Genomic DNA, 22,641 nt, shown 5'->3' with positions numbered 1-22,641 from the left:
TCATATCACTGTAAATGGATATTCTTCGTTCTTTTGCATCACCCTCGTAATCACGAACCTTCCCTCTCGGCTGAGATCCTTGTGGCGAGGTTCAGTCGGATTCTTATGTCGCGAAAATTATCACATGTCAATTATAGCATAGATCTCCTTCTCTCTTTTTATAACATGTTTTTTTTTTTTTTATTTATAAATTACAGTTTATAGATATGTCTCTATAGTTTTGTATCGTATATTTTATTTTTGCATTTCGCGAGAGAGAAGCAGATTTTATGCACGGAAAAAAATTGCGCAATAACTGTCGCAGGACATAGATATTTTTACCGCAAACGTCGGGGTGTTTGTCACGTTCGTTTTAGGCGGAGTGCGATTCTCATGAAGAATGCAGAGTCGACAAGGATACCGGCTCATTCGTATTAGGCCAACAATGGAGGCGCACCAACGAGAACTTTTAAATGTTTCACGAATTCGTCGTGTCGACATCGATTTTCAGGAGTCGCGCGCAAAGAAGCAACTCGAAGAGTAAAACGTTGCTGCGCGTAAAATAATTCGCGCAAGAATTTATCGATATAAGAAGAGATATTAATTCTTTGATGAAACTTCACCTCGTGTCCTGCAGAAGTTCGTCTTTTTTTTTCTGCCCAAGTTTCATACTAACAATTTTAATTTTATATTGAAGATAAATAAAAGAGAAGCTGCTCTCTCTCTCTCTCTCTCTCGTTTTATAACTTAAAAAAGAAAATAATAACAAACATGGATATAAATAAATAGAGAAAGAGAAAGAACGAGTTATACCAAGACACGCGCACATTTGCTAGTATTCGAAAGATATAAACGTGTATCTCGCAATTCCCGTATCCTTAGTGAATAATAATTGAAAGATGAGGTATATTAATCGTTTTTTTCACACAAATCTCATCAGGAACTCCGGCCCGATTCAATCTCGTTCGATGGAATGGCGCCGCGGTTATCCCGGACGAAGCACCGGCATACCAATCAAAAAGCGAACAAACAAACCGAGGGATTTAATAGGTACGCGCAACTAGCCCGCGATTACGCGGGCCGCGTATATAAAGAAGCTAATAGGCATACCCGACGTTCTTATGTGGAGTCAGAAATTGCCCATGCGGAGTGATACAACCGAAGGGCCATCTCGTAATATCATATCATGCGATCGCGATCGGCCATAATTAACGCTGCGTTATTCTGCATAATTTGTTAGGAGGCTTGCGCGCGCGGTCGAGATCGTGCACCGGTAATAAATAAGTATTACAATTGCCACCGATGAGAAAGAAAGGAATTATATATACGAATTGCAGCTGCTTGTATCTTTGAATATCGTTCCTACCTCCGTATTTACTTTGCTCGTTGATTCAATCTTATTCGTTTCATTATACATTTATAATATTATACTCTCATTAGTTTTAGATTTTTATTACATCTTTATCTCTCACATTGAGATAGTCTTTATGAAGGTTTTCAATTTTTTTTAAATATTTTTCAAATAAATTAATAAACTTAAGTGTAAATAATGAAAAAAAAACTTTCGGATAAAAATGAATTATATTAGACGAATTATATTATTAGATAAAGATATTTTCTACCTATTCATATCTATTATTCTTACAGAGAAAATAAATGTTTTAATAATGTTTTATTTAAAGAAAAAATTATTTAAATAATTATATTTTCAAATAGCTTTATTGCGTATAGAAAGATTAGTTACGCGCATAATATGAGAGATAATTGCAAATGATATATTTTCTATTTCTGCCGCCATCGATACGTGAAATGCCATTTGATTCGCATTCAATCTATCGGGCCGAATGAAATAGAAATACACGTACGTTTAACCGAGATATTTCCGTCAAAAAAAATTAACCCTGTGAAATTTCTTTCAATATAAATTATATAGATGAGTAATGGAAAATGACACTTACGTGCCAACAATATTTCTCACACTTTCCTTATAATGCGCGAATCAATTTTATTGCCAATGCAACTCGCGGAAACGCCTACGCGCGATAAATAAATCCCAATCCGTGTGTTTCTCGAGTTTCACGTTGACATAAATCAAGAATGCGGAGTATATCGAGAATATCGATGCTTCGAAAACACACCGATAGTACGGAACATAATGCTCGGTGTTTTGCCATCGATGTTTTACTACGATATCGATTTATGAAGCAACATGACCCTCATTTTTCTATACCTATTACTAGCGTTTCGTTTCTGTAAGTCTTTGAATGAAAAGCGCGCCCGATGAAACTTTAATTGAGAAAGAAACTGCATGGACAAGTAGTACTACACAACTCGATTGGTGCGAGATTAAAAAGTCTTGTAATCCACTGCAGCAGCATCACGGCACATCGCGTCGCATACAAAGTATCGTACAAAACGATATGCTGTAGGGGAGGAGGAAAAAAAGAAAGAGATACAAGACACCTTCCGCGCGCTCTTCGTTCAGAGAGAAAAAAAAAGATCTCCGTACGCGTGTTGTTGATACACGCGTATCCGCGCTTGTGTGCGACAGGGGTTGCGTGGGCAGGGACGGCGAACACGTAGGAACGAGCGAGAGGGGAACGAAGCGGCGAAAGAGTGCGAATGTCGAGTGAGGAACAAGATAGAGAGAAAGAGAGAGAGTACTAAGCTAGAAACTCATTACGCGCTCGCTCCGCCTCTGCCGTTCGACGAAGCGGCGGCCAATTGGATACTGCCGGATCGTAATCGCGCCGGTGCATGGTTTAATCTCGGCATCGCGCCCGAGTATAGCACGGTCGTGGTGCCGACGATGCACCGCGTTTCAAGCGCACGCCGCCGACATACACATATAATATTGTACATATAACACACATACACGCACGCTCGCATATATGTGTGTGCGGGCAATGCGCCGTTGCTTTTGTGTTAAGCGACGCGCGTCCATCGCCAGGCAGCATCATACGAGGACGCAGGCCCCGAGACTCTTCGCGAACCTAAGCTCTCCTTCCGGTCCAAAGTTACGATATAATTCCCGGGCGTTAGTGAAACCGCAAAGCTTCTCATAATTTGAGACTCAATAAGCCGTACTTTATATGTAAATTGAAGTTTCATGTACGCGAAAGATATATTTTTCGAAAATTAACAAAATTATTTAATAATATTGTCTACTGATACTTTCATCTCCTGATATTATCAGAAGATTTTTTTTTTTTTTATAATATTCGGCGTTAAATGAAGGCTAATAAAAAAAAAAAAAAAAAAAAAAAGCGTGGGAGCAGATTCGCGACGCATAGGGCGTTAATTTCATTGTCCAGCAGTTCGGTGCGGCAAAATATTCGACATCTCGTAAATGTATACGAGTGCATCGTGTCGCATCGATAACCGCGCTCGCGCGATACACGAGGTAGAACAACGCGCAAAAACATCCGGATGAATGACAAAAAGAAATTTGGCCGCCAGTCATCCGGCCGCCGATGTTGTTGTATGTTCAGCGAATTACCTGAATAATTGAGACGGACCGATGTTCTCGCATTTGCACGGCCAGCAGTCGCCCTTGGCGATGGACATCGATTTTTTTTTCTTTTTTTTTCCCGAAATATTCGACGCGGCGCGACGCTCATTTTACGCGTCCTTTTCATTATACATTTATAAAAGCGATCGGAAATTTTACTCTCTCTCTCTCTCTCTCTCTCTCTCTTTTTGTAACGGGGTTCAATTTTCCAATCGTGCGCCGGATCACACAATGACACCTCTCTAAATGTAAAATAAATATTCAACGCCGCTGGGAATAATTCAGCGGCTATAAAAGTGAATACGCGTTTGATGAAACGCCGTGTGAAGAATATACGGGGGGATTCGTAACAACACTGCAATTGCAAATGCAACAACGCTTATACATTGGTATTAAAAAATATCTGGAAGAATATAACAAACATAGATTCTTTTTTGAGATAGAGGATACAAATATTTACAAGATATTTCTTCTATATATATTGGACTGATTTCAAATTATCATTTATTAATAAATTTATATATATCTATTACATTAATTAAAATTCTATTTGAATGTGCTCATCGCTGGTTTAAGGATAGGAAGAGGAAAATAAATTTTTAATATAAAAGTAATTATATATAAATAGAAATATATTTTTTTTACTTGAAAAAAATGGCAACAGAATAGCTTCCTATGCTTAATATGCGTTGTTCTATTTTCACTTTAGATCCTGGCAAGTGATGTAAAAGAAAAATGAAATCTGATCATAGCCCTTCTTCCCTCGCGGCCTTTTTAATGTTAAAAGCGGTAAATCAACAAGGTTTTCGTGACCGATTAAAAATCTATGTGAACTCGATTCCCCTGTTTCGATAAAAGATGCGCGCCTATTTAAAACAACGCAAAGCCACGTATAATGACATAAAAAGGAAACAGGGTGATCGGTGCAACGTTGATAAAAGGAGGTACGACAGAAAAAAAGGAAAAACCGAAAAGGAGCTGCGCGAAAGAGGAAGAGACCGAAAGAGAGAGAGAGAGAGAGAGAGAGAGAGAGAGAGAGAGAGGGAGGGAGAGAGAGAAAAAGAATTGACAGAGGGAAGTTGAGAGAGTGAGAAGAGGAGAAGGCGGGTAAAATGTTGGAGGGAAAGAAGAAGAGAGAAAGGGAAGGCACTCGTACACGTTGAAATTGCCCGGCCATTAACGATACTATGTTATTACGCTTGTCCTTTTTTGCTCCACGGCCTCCACTCGCGCGCGCTCAAGCCGTCGGCGGCCATTTTGGAATATAGAATTGAGAAAGGAAAAGCGCGCAGGGGGAGAAACGAGAGAAAGAGAGAGAGAGAGAGAGCGCTTTGTCGCGATCGTGCCGTCTCTTCTCTCGTCGAGCCGATCGAGCCGATCGAGTCGATCTGGTCGAATCGATCGATTAACGTGTACCGCGAAACGACTTATACATGAGCGCGAGGTTTATTTCGGAAATTGAAACCGGTATAATTTCGAAGACGTCAATTGTCGGCGCGACACGTATACGCAAAAAAAAAAAAAAAAAAAAGTAAACCCGACGTCAACTATCATTGTCCGCGAGTAAACGAATCGAGCGTTTTAATTCGCCGAAAGTCGCGTATTTGAGACGCGTGAGTAAAGTAAATCTTTTTCTGGATCAACAACAGATCGCGAGTGTCGAGTCGACATCGTAGATGCAGACGAAGTGGGGAAAGGGCGATCAAGCGTTTGAGCGCCCTTTAGAGCGGCTCGTTTTTGCTTCGGGAGAGGGAGATGATGAAGGCAGCGGGGGAGAAGAACCAGGAGTGGGGAAAGAGATCGAGCCGGCATTATTAGTCGTTACCTATAATCTGCACTCGGTCGCTCTCATCGATATCGATAGTCATTTCGTTTCGACTTTTGACCCACGCCGAGGCTGTAATCGAGCGTAAATCGTGTCCAGCTCTTTTTTACGGAACGTTTAAGGACAAAACGATCGCGACGTGAGGAACTATTTATCCCCCGATCTCCCTCTCCCTCTCCCTCTCCCTTTCCTCCTCAAATCCTGCGTCCGCTAACGCGCACCTTCCCTTCCACCCCATTCGCGCTCCGTTCTACAATCTCGTCCTGTCGTTTCGCTATATGTATGTATTTGCAGTGCCAATTTCCCAAGACCGTCATTTGCCAAAGCATTAAATCGTTTCGGACTCCTATTCGGCACGACTGATCGTGACTTTGTGACCCCGGTCGATTTCGTATGGAACGGAACAACTATCGGCGGGGACTCCTCGAGTCAGACAGCATCTCTCCGCCGAAAGATATCGTTTGATTGCGAGAATCTAGAAACGTCAAACGTTGATGGGATTTTTCACGAGAGAAAAGAAGAAATCAATCTCATAAATCGAATTTATCAAACATTGGAGCGATAATAAAAAATATCACGAAAACGGAAAAAGTTACGCGCGATAGATGTTTGAACGATCGAAATCGTGAATTGATCTCTTGTTTTCGAAAACTGCGAGCCCCGTGATTCTATCACATCCGCAACCACCATCGGCTTTAAGCCCGTGTGTCGTAAACCTTGCCGCTTTATTTGAAATTCAAATGCTGCCGTACAGCCACGCCGAAATCCACCCGGTATCCAACAGCGGGCCGAGGTTCCATCGAAACTTCTTTACGATACTCTACATTTATCTTGATGCCCGCACCCGCTATAATTTGCGAGCATATAGAGTAAGGAGTGTCGCGTATTGCGATACGTAAAGCCGAGTTCAGATATAAATAAATATGACATAAAGAAAGAGAAAATATATCCAATTATTTAAGAAGACGGAGATACGTATCTAATATCTTTAAACGTAATAAAAATATGATATATTTGTTATTTAATATGTAACATGACGTAGTAAGAAATATATTATATATTTGTCATATTTGAAGATATTACATATACATCTTGCTTGTTAATATTTAATATTTTTTTCTTTCTTCTTATATTATATATATATATTAATTTACAATTGAAGGGGATGATAAGATTATAATATAATAATTTTATATAGGTATAGGAATGTTAATCGAGAAAATAAGAAAAGATATGATCGGTGAACTTTCTGCGAAAATTCCCGATATGGAAATGATTGAAGTTAAATTGCGTTACGTAAAACTGAGTTCAGATATAAATAAATATGACAGAAAGAAGAAAAAAATATATATATATCAAATTAACAAGATACTAAGATATGTATCGAATGTTTTTAAACGCGACAAACATATTATTTATATCATATTATATATTTGTCATACTTGAAGATATTACATGTGCATGATTGTATCATCTTGCTTATTAATTTAATGCTTTTTCTTTTTTCATGTTATAGGTGTTTATTTGCGATTGGGGGAATGATAAGATTATGATATATTAATTTTATATAGAATTTTATATACAGGAATGTTATCGAAAATATGGGAAAAGACGTGATCGTCGATGAACATTCTGTGAAAATCCCCGATATGGAAACGGTTGAGGCTAAATCGAGGCGCGCTCGTTGCAAATATCGCATCATTCGATCCGATAAGATTTGTTACCGCGCCGAGACGACGGATCTGGTTTATGATGAAGCTCGTCTCCGAGAGAGCACGCGATTATTATTAAAACGCGTCGCCGATTCGCGGTAAACTTGCAAGCCTGAAGGGAACACGCCGACACAGCCTCTCGGGCTTCTAAATTAAATCGCGCTCCTCTCTCTCTCTCTCTCTCTCGCTCGCTCGCTCGTCGTTTCGCGATCGAAAGGGGATTCTGATTGGCGGTGAGAGGGGGGTGGGGGGGAGTGTAGTTGAAAGCGTTCCGATGTCGCTCGCAATCGGGGGCGTAAAGTGTCCACATAAAGCAAAGTCCTCTGGTAGGCGCTCGACGCCGAGATGACCCCAGGTGCGTCGCGAAAACGCGTCGGGTCCTGGAGAATCTCATTGTTTCGCTCTATTCGAATATTCATTCTCTTCTACTTTGTGTTTTGATATTTATATATTCTTTTATATCAAATTTATATTTACGATGGTTATCGAATTATTAGATGCGACTCGGACTTCATTGTAATCGTCGATTTACGATCCGGTCAGACATAAACGTGCATAAAAAGAAAGAAATCCTTCATACCTTCTAAATTTATTGGTTAAAAATTGGGAATTAATTGTTACTATTACAGATTTATGAGGCAAGGTTGCTTCGTTACAAATATATTGTTATATTTTGATCTCTTAAAATATTTGTTTCTTGCAATCTTCCTGTTTCGCATAAACATCGATTTAGCTCGAAAATTGCTCCTAGTGTTGGAATATATTATATATAAAATAGAAATGAATAACATTGACTTACACGCGTAACGTCTCGCCGTTTCAAATCTTTTTCTTCGGGAGATGACGGCATAAAAATTGTAAGTCGAACTCGAGATACCTCTCGACGAGAAACAGCCAGGAAAGAGTCTCGTCCATCCGAAGCTACGGTGTCGTGTGTGTTATCGCTGGAATGTTAAAAGGCCGCTTCCTCGGCCTTTTAACTTGGATTTATTTGAATTAAAAGCCCACAGGACCGCGTCACACAATGTCGGACGAGTTGTATCTGCGTCGCGCCAAAACTAAAGGTAGCGCTATCTGTGAATTCAAAAAGTAATCATTAAGCGCGATCGTCGATTAGCACGTTTTGCTTACTGACCGAGTTATAAAAGAGGAATTTACATTATCAACACTTGTATCCTTATCACACTTGTGAGAAATAAAGTTCTCTACTTGGATCACAAGTCTCATGGCACGAGAACAGCGTTGTTTAGACGAGAGATTTTTTTCTGGAACTAGAGAAAGTAGAATTATTTTTTTGACGTCGGACATAAATTCATAACAAGTGTCTGGTGATTTAATTTAATTGTTGATTTGTCGAGCAAAATGAATGAAACCAATGAATTGCCACCAGGAACGGCATCGCTGCTCGAAGAACTCGAAAGTATATATTTGATTAGTGTTTATATGTGTGTTGTTTTTTCGATTTTATCTTGGCATATTCTTATTATGATACGTTTCTTTCATTCATTCTCGATGTCTCATACCCGAAAAGAAAAAGTACGATTATTCATACTTTTTCTGTACAATATCGTAAATTAATTTATATTATACCACAAAATATAAGTTATTTTAAATAATAAATCATACACAAATACTGAATAATTTTACAAACTGCAATAAAACTATACATTAGAAAAAATCAAGAAAGATTATAAAATTATCTATAACTTGAAGAATTTATATTCTTATTTTCTAAATCATAGATATATTTTACAACAAAATTTGAGAGATATTACTTAAATTTTCAAATAAAGCTCACATAATGAAATAAAGTTTTTTTTAATACATAGAACTCTTTAGTAAAGAGTCTATTTATATTGTATTAAACAATTAACGCTTTTCAATCGTGTTACATTTATTTCCCATCCAGAAAAGCTTATGGTTTTGTTGAGGGATGGCAGAACATTAATTGGATATCTTAAAAGTGTCGATCAATTTGCTAATATAGTACTTCAAAGTACTATTGAAAGAATTCATGTTGGTCAAGAGTATGGTGATATTCCAAGAGGTATTTTCATAGTGAGAGGAGAGAATGTTGTACTTTTAGGGGAAATAGTAAGCGTTTTACGAATAGAAAATATTTGTTATAATTTTGCTGATACTTATAATTCTACACGATACTTAAATAAATATTTTTATATTACAGGATATAGAAAAAGAAAAAGTCCTACCCTTAAAAAAAGTGACAGTGGATGAAATTTTGGATGCTCAAAGACGCGAACAAGAATCAAAGCAAGAACAGAAGAAACGAATGAATAAAGCTTTGAAAGAGCGAGGTTTTTCATATATACCTGATTTAAGTCACGATGACATGTATTGACATACAAAAGTGTAGCTATTTCTTTTTTGTATCAGCTCTAATTATTTTATGTTAACTAAATGTACCTACTACATGAGATTCCAATATAATGTATTACTTTTCTTCAAAATATTCTAATTGCAAAATATCTGAAAAATTTATCAGTTATTTTCTCTATATTTATAAAAATAAAAAATAATAAAATCTAATTAAATATGTTACACGACCTTATATATAGTATAATCATACATTAATTTTGAATATATTTTTCCAACCATGATTATATAAAATAAATATATAAATCACATCATATAATCTAATTTTATTTATAAATAAAATTGACACATTCTCTGCATGCATTGTGTAAAATGCACATAGAATTTTCATGTATTTATAAATTCTGCGCATCTTAAATAAGAGAGAGATGCCCAAAATTAATTTTGTTATAAAAAATTATATTTAATATTCAAATGTACACAGTTACATATTAAACCATTTAAGGTTATAAAATAAATTGGAGAAATAATTTTAATTGCATCTCACACAATACTTGTACATGATATTTATATTTTTTTTTTATGAAAATAGTAAAGTAAATGAAATTCTTTTAAATGTGTTTCTCTCCAACATTATGAAACGAAAATATATAATTTTTTTTAATGTCTTGCATTATATACATATAATAATAATTTAATTTGACATAAATAGAATAAATAATCCATCCATTTACTGTCAAACACTTAATTCATATTTGAAACAAAACTATATATAAAGGTCGTATTAATAAACTTAAATTATACTATGGCAAGCCCCTTTCTTTTTTTCAAAGTATACAAAATATGGAAATTATATTTATAATACTCAACGATATATTAATATTTATAACTAACGAGTCTTGTAATAAATTAGAATGATGTCTCTTGAAAACTATCCTGCATTTTTACAGAATTTATTTCGTCCGATTCATTCCGCGGCCTATTTTTTAATTCTTCACTTGTGCTTTTAACCGCATCTTTCCTCGCGGATCTTTTAGAATCGTTTCGTTGCAAGCTGGTCCCTCGTTTTCTCGGAGAAGAAGATTCCTCCATTTTTTCAGTGGAATTATTTGTACTACCAGATGCTATGCCGGAAGTATCAGATTCTGGCTGATTACCATCTAAACAGCACAATAAGCTGTCGGATAGTGTGTCGTCGTTTAAGAGATTTAAATCGGATTGTTCAAAATCTCCCGTCCGTGACGTAAAACTGAGATCGACGGGACTGGCAGTTAAGACGCTTCTCGATAACAAGTATTCTCTAAACGTACTCGTTATAGACATCGAACTTTGTTGTGTACAAGCGCAACAATTCGTAATAGATTCGACACAATTGTGCTTCTTGAGAGTATCTACCTCATTATTTTCTTTATTCTCGACATCCTTCATATGAGGCAAAATATTATCCATGCTATTGTATGTCTGAGATTCTTCCAAAATAGAAGCGCAATTTATTGTACCAACCATGTCTAAATTCGGTCCGCGTGAATCGCAGCTATTATTGCCGGTGACGAGATTGCAAAGATTCGAAGTTGAAACTATCATTACTGGCTTTCTGGAGCGCGGAGTCATCATAGTTTCCTGTTATACAAATTGGAGAATTAGTAATCTCTTATTGAAAAATGTAACATTATTATATTATATAATCTCAACTTTTTATATTTATAATTTAAAAAATATATATTTTTAATTATTATATCATATATTATTAGGATATATCGTTTTTTTCAAATATTTACATACCTGCATGGCTTTTGTCATTTTCGTTGCACTTTGCGTAATTGGACTCATGCTTTTATCGTTGTTAGTTATAGGAGTCAAGATATAATCGTTAGTAACCATGCTTCGTCGTAATAAACTCGACGGCGTTGAGGTATGAACAGCATACACATTTCTGAATCTGTTTTTTACAATCGGGGACTGTAAATTGCATGCGTTTTCGTTACGCGGCTCAACGTTCAGATTAGTTTCGGATGATTTTATGCTCGATATACAATTCTTTTTAGGGGAAGTTTCTACATTTGGTGTCGCAGTGAACGTAGATATAGATTTCGAGTTGTGTGGCACTAATTCATCATCATTCGTTAACAAATTATCACAGTGATTTACATCTTGAGTAGAACATACATCTGGTGGTTCTATTTGGTAATCGAGTTGTCGCGTCAATTTATCAGTATCGGATGGATTATTGTCACCAGTCATTACATTAATCTCCTGTAAACTTGTACTCCAGCTGAGTTCTATCAAACTTAAGCTCTGTTTTGCATCGTGTTGCATATTTTTTTCATCCACTTCCTCTCTTGTGTTTGTAGATTGATTACAGAGCTTCTTTTTTATTTTACAACTTGTTAAAGTCTCATTTTTAAAGCTATCTATACTACTACTCATGTGTTTGGCATGTAGAAGATCATTACTAATTGTATCACAGTTTTCTGTGCTAAATTCATCATTTGATTTGCTAAGAAGCATCCTTGCCGGAAGCAATGAGTCTTCTAATTTCTGTACAGTACATGCAAATATTAGACAAAAGTAGGATAAACATGCTATTGTTAAAAAGACACGTAATAAACAATATACATAAAAAGAATTTCTTAGAAAAATAGAGATTGTAAGAAAACTCACCGTCGATAATATATTCTCTTCACTACTCGATCTAGTGATATTGCATCCAATATTATTGTCAATACATTTCTTGTGCCCTAAGATTTTCTTTTGAAAAATATGTTTCTTGATAGAATCACCGAGACTCTTGGTTTTGCAATTTTTTATATGCCTAGGTGTACCTTGCCCATTTTCCTTATTAAACTGTTTCACAAGTCGTCGTTTTTTGGCCGATTCTGGCATGGCTTGTATATGAGCATAGAGCTGAGCCAAAGCTGCCTGTGTATCTTGTACAGAATTTGCTTTTGCTGTTAATTTACGATCGACAAAACTGAATACAGTGTGTGCTGTACCAGTTGTGTCTTGTACCGACTCGTTCAACTGCAATTTGTAAATTTTTCATCATATTGCAAGGTGACAGGGTAAAGTATTACTTTAAATTTGAAACTTACATCAGTCTTCTTAGGGCTCAACAATTTTCTTTCTTGCTCCACCCAGTATGCTCTTATATCTGTAGCCAATTTCGGCGGAATCTCGAATAATTCCGTACTTTTTCTAATCATAAATGCAACTAAACACGATAGATTCTGTGAATTGATATGCAAGGCTTCAGGTGACAACTTCCGTGGGCATAATAAATGCGGCGTAAAGAGAGTTGCCAATGTATCGCTATTCATTTTATTACTATGCTCGTAACTTGCTGTCTTATTCAACAAAATAAGGATAGCTTTTAATAAAATTCTATTAGATGGTTGCAAAAGCAGCAGAAGTAGTTGTAAAGAACTCAATAATCTCGTGCCATTTGTTTTTGCATCCAAGCTGCATAATTCTGCAAATAGTTTGCATATAAATATGACGCATGTATTGTATGCAAGCAGAACAATATGCTCCTATTTATTACCGGCTATCTGACAATGTGCTGGATAATGTAGATCTGTGAGGAGCGGTTCTGACAGTTCTGCTAGAAATCCTTTCAATACCGAGGCACAATCGTGTACACTAAATCGACCATCGTCGAGATCTAAAGATACACCTTGAGACATAGCAGTTTTTAAGTCTTGTTGCCTTGTTAACTTTCCAGTACGTCGAAATATTCCCTCTTGTACAATATCTATAAAATGATATTCACACATAAAAAGACATAAATACATTTAAAAATCTATTGAATCTTTTGTTATCTAATATACTTTCTTACTTTGTTCTTTAGACAAATAATCTATCAATTGGGTCACGTGACTTATACCATCCTCAGATAATGTAACACCTTCCGTACCCTTTTCTAAGTTAACCGAAGACTTGGGCTTTTTGGTGAAGCTCAGAAGACCCCATTTTTTCAATCTCGCTTTCTCAGTAATACCATCGTTGCTAAAAAAAAAAAAAAAAAGTTATCAAAACGAATGTAATACTTGTAAATACTTGTAAATTACCACTTACAGTTAATGAGACAATGGTCGAGCATTAAAATCGATAAAACGTTGAAACAAGGAACAAAATATAGATTTTATTTATTATAAGTGCGATATTTTTCAACAGTGTTATCAATCGCGCAAAAAATACGGATAACCAAAACGGAAATATAATCGAGGGATCCAGGGCTTTACTTACTCCTCCGTATTAAGATCCAATTCGAAGGATAGGTGCATCCTTACGAGCGTGTGAAATTGTTCGGGATTGGCTTTTCGCATTCTAAACGCCAGCTTCCCGTCCACTCCGTCGTTGAAATCTGCCATCGTTGATTAGTAGCGGCTCGTATCATGTATACAAAAATTTAAACGCGCTCCTACATGTTGAATACGACATTGGCAGTGATGCCACACCTCAGAAACCACGAACGATCATAATGCACGGAATATGTAGATGCGAATACGCGTTTCGAAAGTCCTGTCTAGAAAATTTCAAGGCATCTATTTTCTCTCTTTTTCTTCCAAACATGCGAATATAACATGCAATGTGAATGAATCTGTTGGATTTTCCTTGCATTCGAGGTCACCAACGCTGAGAAATAAATTCTCCAGCGCGAAACTCAAAGAGTGTAGAAATGCAGAACGAACAGATCTCTCATCTATCGTGTAGTTAATGCCGTAAAAAAAAAAAAAAAATTACTACGCTGTACAATCGTGGCAATGGGAGACACCTGTGACCGCCGCGGGATATCTGTAAACGTGGAAGGGATAATATAACATGGCTGCTGCCTGGTGACGTTCCGTTCGACCGTCGCGGTATCAGATGCTCCGAAAAACATCTGGCGACAGTTTAGCTACGTGCTGCCGATAGCGTTTCGCCATAGAGGATACCGCGCGAGGAGAAACATCGTCCGCGAAGACGCTCGTGCAACCATGATGAACATGTGGAAAGTGCGGGAGCTGATGGACAAGGCGTAAGTCGTTTGCCGAGGGTGCGCGATATAACCTTGTTTTGGCTTTTTTTTTTTTTTTTCGGAGCCCATTCCGTTTGATTTTCCACTTGCAATTCGTCGCCTCATCTCGATCGCGTAAACGTCACGTAAACGTCAAAGATCGTGCTCGTTTTGTTATAGAGAATATTGTCACGCGCGATCGCCGTCCATTCTTATCGCGGGAAAGAACGGGGGGGGTGGGAGGGAGGGGGGAAACATTCGTCGACAAGTTCGTCGATTACATCAATCGTTCACGCGAGAGTGTGTAATCGCTTTCTTCGTGTCTCGTCGAGGAGAGGCGAAACGGCGAGAGGGAGAGACTCGTAAAACTGGAACGGCGTGGACAATTTCCTGGCGCGACCTTGAAGTTCCATAATATATATATATATATATATATACGCGACGCGAGGTGATAAAACGATTTCTCGAAAACAATTGTGTATTAATGATAGACAGCACGAGATATTCTCTCTTTGACGCGCGTTTCAGGTGCGCGGGTATTTATCTTGTTGACGCTCCCACAAATGTTTCGAAATAAAATATCTATCCGACTTTCTTGGAATTAAGTACATACTTTTTCAACTTATTTCAGTTTTATGTACACTTGTAATCTCTTAATGTTTAAATACAACAAGATTAAAATTGAAATATTCAATCATCCGTAAAAATTATATAGTGACACAATGAGCAGATAATATTTTTTAAATGTATTTTTAATATTTATTATTCATTAATTATACATTGTACAATTGATTGTAAAAATAATACTTATTTAATGTTTATTAATTATTTATTTTACGCGAAATATTCGTTTGAAATAGCAAATATTAATATTAACATTTTTTTAATGATTAAAAGGGGATTTTATCCATTATTTTAATGTCTTTAAAAATGTTTTTCAAAAATTTTTAAAAATATTTAAAAAAAATATTGTCCGCTCATTGGGAATGTACGGGAAAGATTGTATTTCGAGAGTCTTCGGGTCTTATCCGATCAAATTACTTTCCCCCGATATTTTTTTAATATTGACAGTTCGAAAACTCAAAACTTTCCCACAGAATCTTAATATTTGCCACCTGTTTTAATTAATTATCTCTTGTTTATATTAGTTTATATTTTTTTATTATTTCGACGATTTATCGAAAATGTCAAAAGACACATGTCGCGATCTTTTGTTCAAATATCATTAGGTATATCAGTTATATCCTGATGCCTATTATGCAGTGGAGAAGCTCAATCGCACGATACGTGATTCCAATTCGTATTGTTCGCATGTGTGTATATATGTGAATGCCCGTTTAGTATTATGAAGGTATTCGACTCGCCTACTCTTTCATTCTTCATATCGGTTTTATTAGCTTCCGCGCTGTTTAAAGCCTGTTTAAAAGACAATTTGTTTTGACAGTTCGATTTGTTATTTAAATGAAACCATTACAAATTAAATCGCTACTCGTATGAGAGATTTAAATAGCAATATTGTCACGAGTAATTTTTTTGTGTATAGATTAAATAACTTCAAATTTGTAAAAAAAAAACACACACACACACACACACACAATTTTTAAATATAAAGCTTTATTGTGACATTTTTATTTCAAATATTTTCCATTAGTGTATATTAATAATAAAGCTGAATATATTTGTTTAAAGAAACATTAATTAAAAATGTTAATGTATCTGAAAATTTAACATTAAATATAGTACATTCTCCTGCGACTATATCGTCAATAATATTTTTGAAACAATAAATTAATTAACTATTAATCTTATCTGGAGACCATTAAAAAATTTAAGATAGCGAATTAATAATATTAATAAATTAATATTAAACTTACGAATGCGTTTCGGAATTATCAATTGAATGCGTAATAAGTCACATGAGATATACCGTAAACCTACTTAATGACTTAAGCTGTAATCATTTACATAATTCACGGCTGTATGCACTTTTGTTGCCACACGAATGCGGCATTATATGTATATATGCGCAAATGTGTGTTTACAGCCAAAAATAAAACAAAGAGAAACAGGGAAAAGTTATATAGCTATACTTTTAACTATTCCTTATAGATATAATGACATTGATAATTATGGGAAAATTGTAAGCAACCTAAAAGTTATCTGTGAACGAACTCTATCAACAATATAGATCCTGTAACGCGCAATGGTTATTAAACGACTTTATCAGGCTCTTTTACGGAAATAATTACTGTTGATTAATTCGCATTACACGACGAGAGCGAATAGAAATATTATTATACATATAATTCAGTATCTTATCTATAATCACATACGTAGCGCTGCATATTGCAAATTATGCATGCGAAATACATTATATATAAATAAGTTGCATTTGTGTGCAGGACCAACGTCGTAATGAATTACACTGAAACAGAGGCCAAAGTTCGGGAAGCAACCAATGATGACGCATGGGGTCCTACAGGTATCACATTATCAGTGATATATATATAATATTTATTTCTAGAGATATAACTTGGAAAATGTATAGAGAAATTAATTACTTAACCGAATGCGTTGCTTTCATTTTTTTAAGGGGCGATGATGCAAGAGCTGGCTCAAGCTACGTTCACGTACGAGCAATTTCCAGAGGTGATGTCCATGCTCTGGAAAAGGATGTTGCAAGAGAATAAACGAAATTGGCGACGAACGTACAAGGTATGATCGTTTTTCTTTACATTACATTATACAAGGTTTTTGTATGTAAGAAGGATTGCTGTCACAGTTTGCCTTAAAATAAACATTCTCTACTATATCGAAAATATACAGAGAAAAGAGAGAGAAATTGTGTTATTATATATGTTATATTATAAACTAATAAATAAAATTTACAAATATGTAAATAAAAGAGCATTTTATTGTTTCATAATAATTTCCATTTCTGTTCTCTTACAGTCATTGCTTCTTCTTAATTATTTAGTTCGTAATGGATCGGAACGAGTTGTCACGTCATCACGCGAACACATCTATGATCTCAGATCCTTAGAAAATTACACCTGCATTGATGAGTTCGGAAAAGATCAAGGAATAAATATTAGACATAAAGTTAGGGAATTGATTGATTTTATCCAAGATGATGATAAACTTAGGGATGAAAGAAAGAAGGCTAAGAAAAATAAAGATAAATACGTCGGCTTATCGAGCGAAGCGATGGGAATGAGATTTGGGGGTGGTGACAGATGGATGGACAATCCTAAATGGAATAAATCCAGTACAGAAACATATAACGATTGGGACAATCGTGGAAAAGGATTTGAAGATACAAATAACAGGTATATATATGTATATATAAAATATTTGCATTTTCTTTTTTAATAATCACTGTTTGCTATGTCTTTATCTATTTTGTTAGTATTTGAATTTTCTTTTTTATAGTTTTATATTTTAAAATTTAAGTTTTGGGTATATATGTGTTATATATGAAATAAGCAATAAAGTATTTATTATTAATTTACCGCTAATTTATCCCCATACTTTGTATCTTCTTATGTCATCTCATTAAACATTTCACACATTTGATATATAAGTGTTTGCTTAAAAGAAACATGCTGTAACTTACATTTTTCTTTATAACTGTCATATTTTTATATAATAATAGTGACGATGGCGAAAGAGAAGACTCAGACAATGATACTAGCCCAAAGAAAGGTGGGAGAGAATACAGAGATACATTGGATAATATCAATCAAATTGGTAAATCTGCTCAAATATCTGTACCTTCTACAAATACATCCCCAGCACGCACAACGAGAACTATCAAGAAAGTGGATCTTGGAGCAGCAGCCAATTATGGAAAAGAGCAATCTAATGTAAGTTTAAAATAAAATTTGTTTTGCTTTTGCAAATATTATATTATCAATCTTCTCTTTCAATTCTTTATTCTCAAAATATTAAGTATTGATGTTTCAATTGTTATGTAATTACATGTCTTAATTTCTTTTTATTTACAGAATATTGCACCAGTACAACAAAGTAATAATTTATCATCGCCAACAAATAAACAGAAGACCAAAAACGATATATTAAATGATATTTTTGAATCGCAGAGTGATAATAACAGATTAGACGATGATGATTTCAATCCAAGGGCGAATACTCAATCCTTCGCTCAATCGCAAAATGCAAATTTAGATTTCGGTGATTTTACTAGTGCGTTTAATAATCCCACGACGGTTAAAACAAAGGACAGCAACGACGAATTTGCCGATTTTACGTCTGCCTTTAACAATGTTGCTATATCCAATCTTCCGAATCAGCCGCAAACACAAATCAATTTAATGGGTGTAACAATACCAACTGTGAATAATCCGACGACAAATAATGCGAACATTGGTAATGCAATGTATGCCAATACAATGCAGACAACAGGCACAATGGCTGGAACTGCTGTCATACAAAACTCTAAGACAACCAACGATTTATTTGATTCTTTACCGCAAGATCTGAATAATCAGATAACAAATAACAATACAGGTAGGATTACACATTTGTTATGAATATTTTGAAGTTTAGTTTGACAGTTAGAAGAGTGGATTGTTGTACAAAATATGATTAATAATTTCATTAATATGAAAGCAATATTTTATATATTATTCCTTTTATATAGTGACTTCAAATACGGACCTTTTGTCGGATTTAGATAGTTTAAATACCCCATCCATGAGGTTACCTGATGATCGAAGCAGTCCTAACAATACGAACATCTTCATAGGAATGAACAATGCGCCTTCCAACAACGTCAATTACGCAGGTGAGCGTGCAGAATTAAAAAACACTTTTTTCCGTTTCACGAATTAACGATATTCTATAGTTATATATAACGTATACATACACTATATTTACGTAACATGATGTAATTATATAAATTTTGAGATATGCATTAAAACGATTGGAATTTCTAAGCTATTCTAAGTTATTCACTAGTTATTCATTAGCTCTCTGTTTGTAACAAATATAAGAAATTTTAAATCGCTGTTGCATGTGTTATCGGAAATCCGTACATGAGGTATATATCCTCTGAATTTGATGCTAATATAATTCCCCCAAGATAGTCCTTTCCTTGCAGCCTGTAAAAACGAAGAGAATGTTGCTTCAACTGAGAATCTCTCGAATAATGCCGCCAATCAATTATTGGAAGTGTTATGCACCATGTGCAGTATTAAAAGTTCCATCGATTTGAAAAGAATAAGATCATCTATCTTGAACTATATCAGATTTTTACCGGGGCCTGTTACTGCTCAAAAATATAGCGGTCTTGATTCCAATGCAAAAGTGGATACTGTATTATATGGAAGAATCTTGGAAGAGATAATCGATAAATTCGATCGCGATTGGCCGCTAATAAAAGATAAAAACGGTTTGGATCCCTTGATCGAAAAATTGATAATTGTCGATGGTGCGACGGTTTTTATGTTATCAGAGTCTTTGAGGGTTTTAACTACAGCTTTGAACGAGACCAAAGACGAAAGGAAAATTCGTATTGTTTCTATATTACTAGAAAATCTGTTGAAAAGCGACTCGATATTCTCAGGAATAGTGGACGCATGTAGATACGAGGTGCAATCTTACATGCAAGAGGAAGAATTAGACCAGGCTTGGTTAAGTACAACACAAATTTTGGTCTCCTTACCCAACCGCGTATCTAACAAATTGCAATTTGATACACCTAAATCATATACACCGCAAGTTTACGTGAACACGCTCTGTTTTCACATCTCTCGCGCGATATCGTTTATCAATGACGGATTATGCAAATGTAGCATTGAACCAAGAACAGTTGTACTCTCATCTTTAATTAGCAAGATTGTAATTAGTTTAAAACCGAATAATTTTATCTGTTTCGTCGATATTTTGGAGGAGTGGTGTTTTGAAAATAAAAAAAACGAGCGACATTTGGTTGAAAGCATATTTCGTGAATTAAATTCGGCCGCCATCGAATATATTGCGATATTATTCTTGAAACGTTGCGATCCTAAGCTCGGTATGCGTTCCGTTTTTGGAAATCTATTAATGGAACAGAATTGGAGGTACATTTTAACGACAAAAATTCCTTTAATGCGTTACTACGAGAATGAAAATTTAATTGTAAACTTGATTTCCTACTTGTCATACTTTTTGAATGAGAATAATATTTTACCGGAATTATTGATCAAACTCTTGGAAATGTGGAGCGACGGGAGTATTTTGAATCATGCATCCGCGGAACAGCATGAATACATTACGAAGCTGATTATCCTGTCTGTAAAAACATGTAAAGATCATTTAAAACAAACTGAAAGAGACCAGTGTCAAAAATTATTGTTTTCGGGAGTATCTGTTCATCTTGAGTGCACAAATATATCTCTAAGAGCAATGGGTATGATGACCGCTGAGATTTGTATAAACTTGTTGTCTATCACGGATGACATGCCAAAATTAAAATTTGAATACGACAACATGCCTACAAAAGTGTTGAAATTACTCGAGTCTCTAAAGAATCTAAATGCATCAATTGTAGATGCGAAAGAACGATATGGACGAAGCGACAAATTAATTACCGAGAATATCATTTTCGATTCTCTAAGTAGTAGGAAGATTTACGAATTGGGGGTCAAATGCGATATCTTACCCGATCTTGAGAAGAAGCTACCGAGCGGAAAAATCGAAGACAGTCCGTTAAAAAATGACTCGTCGATAAAGGATAATTCAACAAGTAAGAATAAAAAGGAGCAACAGGTGGAACAAGATTGTGAGAACACTTCAGATCTGGATAGCGATGATGATTTAGTTCCTTATGATATGAATGACGACAAACCGTCCAAGAAAATACGCCCGATGTATCTACGAGATGTGCGCGATAATTTAACAGACGAACGAACCATTTCCGATCCCGATATATTCTCCGAATCCTTATTGATCTGTGAAGAACTGATATTAACACAGCTATCGAACGACGATGTATCCTTTGCTATAGAACTCTTGCAACTTCTCGTCACATTGAAGCAACATTGTTATTTCGAGAATTTTGAACTTGTGATCTTCAAATCTTGTGTAGCGATTGTGACCGTGTATCCGAAAGAATCTGCCAAGTTTCTGTGTAAAGAGTTTTACGAGGACGTCGGAAAATATTCGCTCAACCAGCGCTTACTGTTTCTCGATATACTAGCCGAATCTGCCAAGCAGTTATCAAAAATCCATGTTGATAACACAAATGACGACGAAGTTGATACGGCGATTAAGGAGAAACGAATTCCGAGTCGGATATCACTCTTTATAGATACAGAGGAACGTAAGAGACAACAAGTATGGTACGAGGAAGACATCGACATTGATCTAGAAGCATCGAAAGAACAATCTATAGACTGGCAAGAAATCGTCGACAAGAGAATTGTATCGCGTACAAGACGATTTGCTCATAATAGCCTCTCAAAAGCTCCTAAAGTATATATTAATCATTTTGGCAATGTCGTATCATCATTTTTCTATCCGCTTCTACACGGTTTTGGCCGTTACGATACTTACAAATTGAAAGGTTTGAGGATTTATACAGATCAAGAGAATATATTACTGCTACGTTTCCTGAAAACATTGTCTGCCATAATGTTAGCAGCACAGAATTGTCCATTGGCACCAAAGATGGGCAAGGAAATATTAGAACTTACCTGGACAGTAAGGAATCATGAGGAAGCGACAGTGAGATTGGTTGTTACAGAAAATATTGGATCCGTGCTTATCGCAGTGCCAAAAGATGCTATTGTTGACGAATTGTCTGAGCCCCTGATGGAAATAAGAGAATGGCTTATATTGTCACAGAATGTCATCTATGGCGAACACGATGCGAATTGTAGAGCTTTAAATGCAAAAGTGTTGTCCTTCATTGATACGATATTTGGATCTACTTTTCATATCGCATAGACTAGATTAGAGAGAATAGTAGTTACAGTCACGTTATTACAATATTGTGTCAGAAATAATTCTTTATCATTTTTATAATATTATACAGTAATTATAAATTTATTTATATATATGTGTATGTATACATACATTTACAGATAGAATACATTTCTTTTTAGAATTAATTTTTCTATTTAAATTACAAAAAAAGATTACGTTGTAAAATTTTATAAAAGAGGACGATTACATGTAATAAAAATTAAAATAAAGGCTTTATTGTATAGTGTAATTTTAAAAATTAATAATTCAATCAAATAAATTAAATCATATATTATAAATATATCAAAAATATTAA

The 22,641-nt window shown here is 35.4% G+C and overlaps 3 protein-coding genes across 4 annotated transcripts; 2 read left to right on the top strand and 1 right to left on the bottom strand.

Moving 5' to 3' along the window:
* Positions 1 to 8,221: 8,221 nt before the first annotated feature.
* On the top strand, positions 8,222 to 9,703 carry Lsm1 (U6 snRNA-associated Sm-like protein LSm1). The gene is made up of 3 exons (XM_070304600.1): positions 8,222 to 8,447; positions 8,937 to 9,121; positions 9,213 to 9,703. Exons 1-3 carry the CDS (start codon positions 8,390 to 8,392, stop codon positions 9,384 to 9,386), a joined length of 417 nt encoding a protein of 138 aa, XP_070160701.1. The 5' UTR covers positions 8,222 to 8,389; the 3' UTR covers positions 9,387 to 9,703.
* Positions 9,704 to 10,130: 427 nt separating this feature from the next.
* LOC138937946 (rho GTPase-activating protein gacN) lies at positions 10,131 to 13,793 on the bottom strand. Its single transcript, XM_070304660.1, has 7 exons — positions 13,607 to 13,793; positions 13,197 to 13,366; positions 12,903 to 13,112; positions 12,454 to 12,830; positions 12,023 to 12,382; positions 11,144 to 11,899; positions 10,131 to 10,981 (listed from the first exon to the last, which is right to left on the bottom strand). Exons 1-7 carry the CDS (start codon positions 13,729 to 13,731, stop codon positions 10,271 to 10,273), a joined length of 2,709 nt encoding a protein of 902 aa, XP_070160761.1. The 5' UTR covers positions 13,732 to 13,793; the 3' UTR covers positions 10,131 to 10,270.
* A 370-nt stretch (positions 13,794 to 14,163) lies between these two features.
* Positions 14,164 to 22,545, top strand: Lqfr (clathrin interactor lqfR). Of its 2 annotated transcripts, none has more exons than XM_070304658.1 (8): positions 14,164 to 14,378; positions 16,760 to 16,839; positions 16,951 to 17,072; positions 17,310 to 17,686; positions 18,013 to 18,223; positions 18,365 to 18,887; positions 19,021 to 19,164; positions 19,480 to 22,544. In XM_070304658.1, the coding sequence occupies exons 1-8, from the start codon at positions 14,338 to 14,340 to the stop codon at positions 22,305 to 22,307; spliced, it is 4,326 nt and encodes a 1,441-aa protein (XP_070160759.1). In that variant the 5' UTR covers positions 14,164 to 14,337; the 3' UTR covers positions 22,308 to 22,544. The 2 variants fall into 2 exon arrangements, with proteins under 2 accessions (XP_070160759.1, XP_070160760.1); XM_070304659.1 differs by lacking the exon at positions 14,164 to 14,378 and adding an exon at positions 14,640 to 14,805 and having other exon boundaries at positions 19,480 to 22,545.
* Positions 22,546 to 22,641: the final 96 nt, after the last annotated feature.

The sequence above is a fragment of the Polyergus mexicanus genome, unplaced genomic scaffold, assembly GCF_030449975.1.
Source record: "Polyergus mexicanus isolate NDT 795.1 unplaced genomic scaffold, iyPolMexi1.0 SCAF_11, whole genome shotgun sequence".
Classification (NCBI taxonomy): Eukaryota; Metazoa; Arthropoda; class Insecta; order Hymenoptera; family Formicidae; genus Polyergus; species Polyergus mexicanus.
Note: the sequence above shows the minus strand (reverse complement) of the source record. Positions and strands in the feature narration are given on the sequence as shown.

Bases quoted from the DNA above. Each gene is read 5' to 3' on its own strand.
- Lsm1 (XM_070304600.1), top strand. From the start codon at position 8,390: ATGAATGAAACCAATGAATTGCCACCAGGAACGGCATCGCTGCTCGAA. The intron at 8,448-8,936 runs GTATATATTTGA...TTTCCCATCCAG, and splicing joins GCTGCTCGAAGAACTCGAAA to AAAAGCTTATGGTTTTGTTG. The intron at 9,122-9,212 runs GTAAGCGTTTTA...TTTATATTACAG, and splicing joins TTGTACTTTTAGGGGAAATA to GATATAGAAAAAGAAAAAGT.
- LOC138937946 (XM_070304660.1), bottom strand. From the start codon at position 13,731: ATGGCAGATTTCAACGACGGAGTGGACGGGAAGCTGGCGTTTAGAATG. The intron at 13,367-13,606 runs GTAAGTAAAGCC...TTTTTTTTTTAG, and splicing joins TTGGATCTTAATACGGAGGA to CAACGATGGTATTACTGAGA. The intron at 12,383-12,453 runs GTAAGTTTCAAA...TACAAATTGCAG, and splicing joins TGAGCCCTAAGAAGACTGAT to TTGAACGAGTCGGTACAAGA.
- Lqfr (XM_070304658.1), top strand. From the start codon at position 14,338: ATGATGAACATGTGGAAAGTGCGGGAGCTGATGGACAAGGC. The intron at 16,840-16,950 runs GTATCACATTAT...CATTTTTTTAAG, and splicing joins TGACGCATGGGGTCCTACAG to GGGCGATGATGCAAGAGCTG. The intron at 18,888-19,020 runs GTAGGATTACAC...CCTTTTATATAG, and splicing joins GATAACAAATAACAATACAG to TGACTTCAAATACGGACCTT.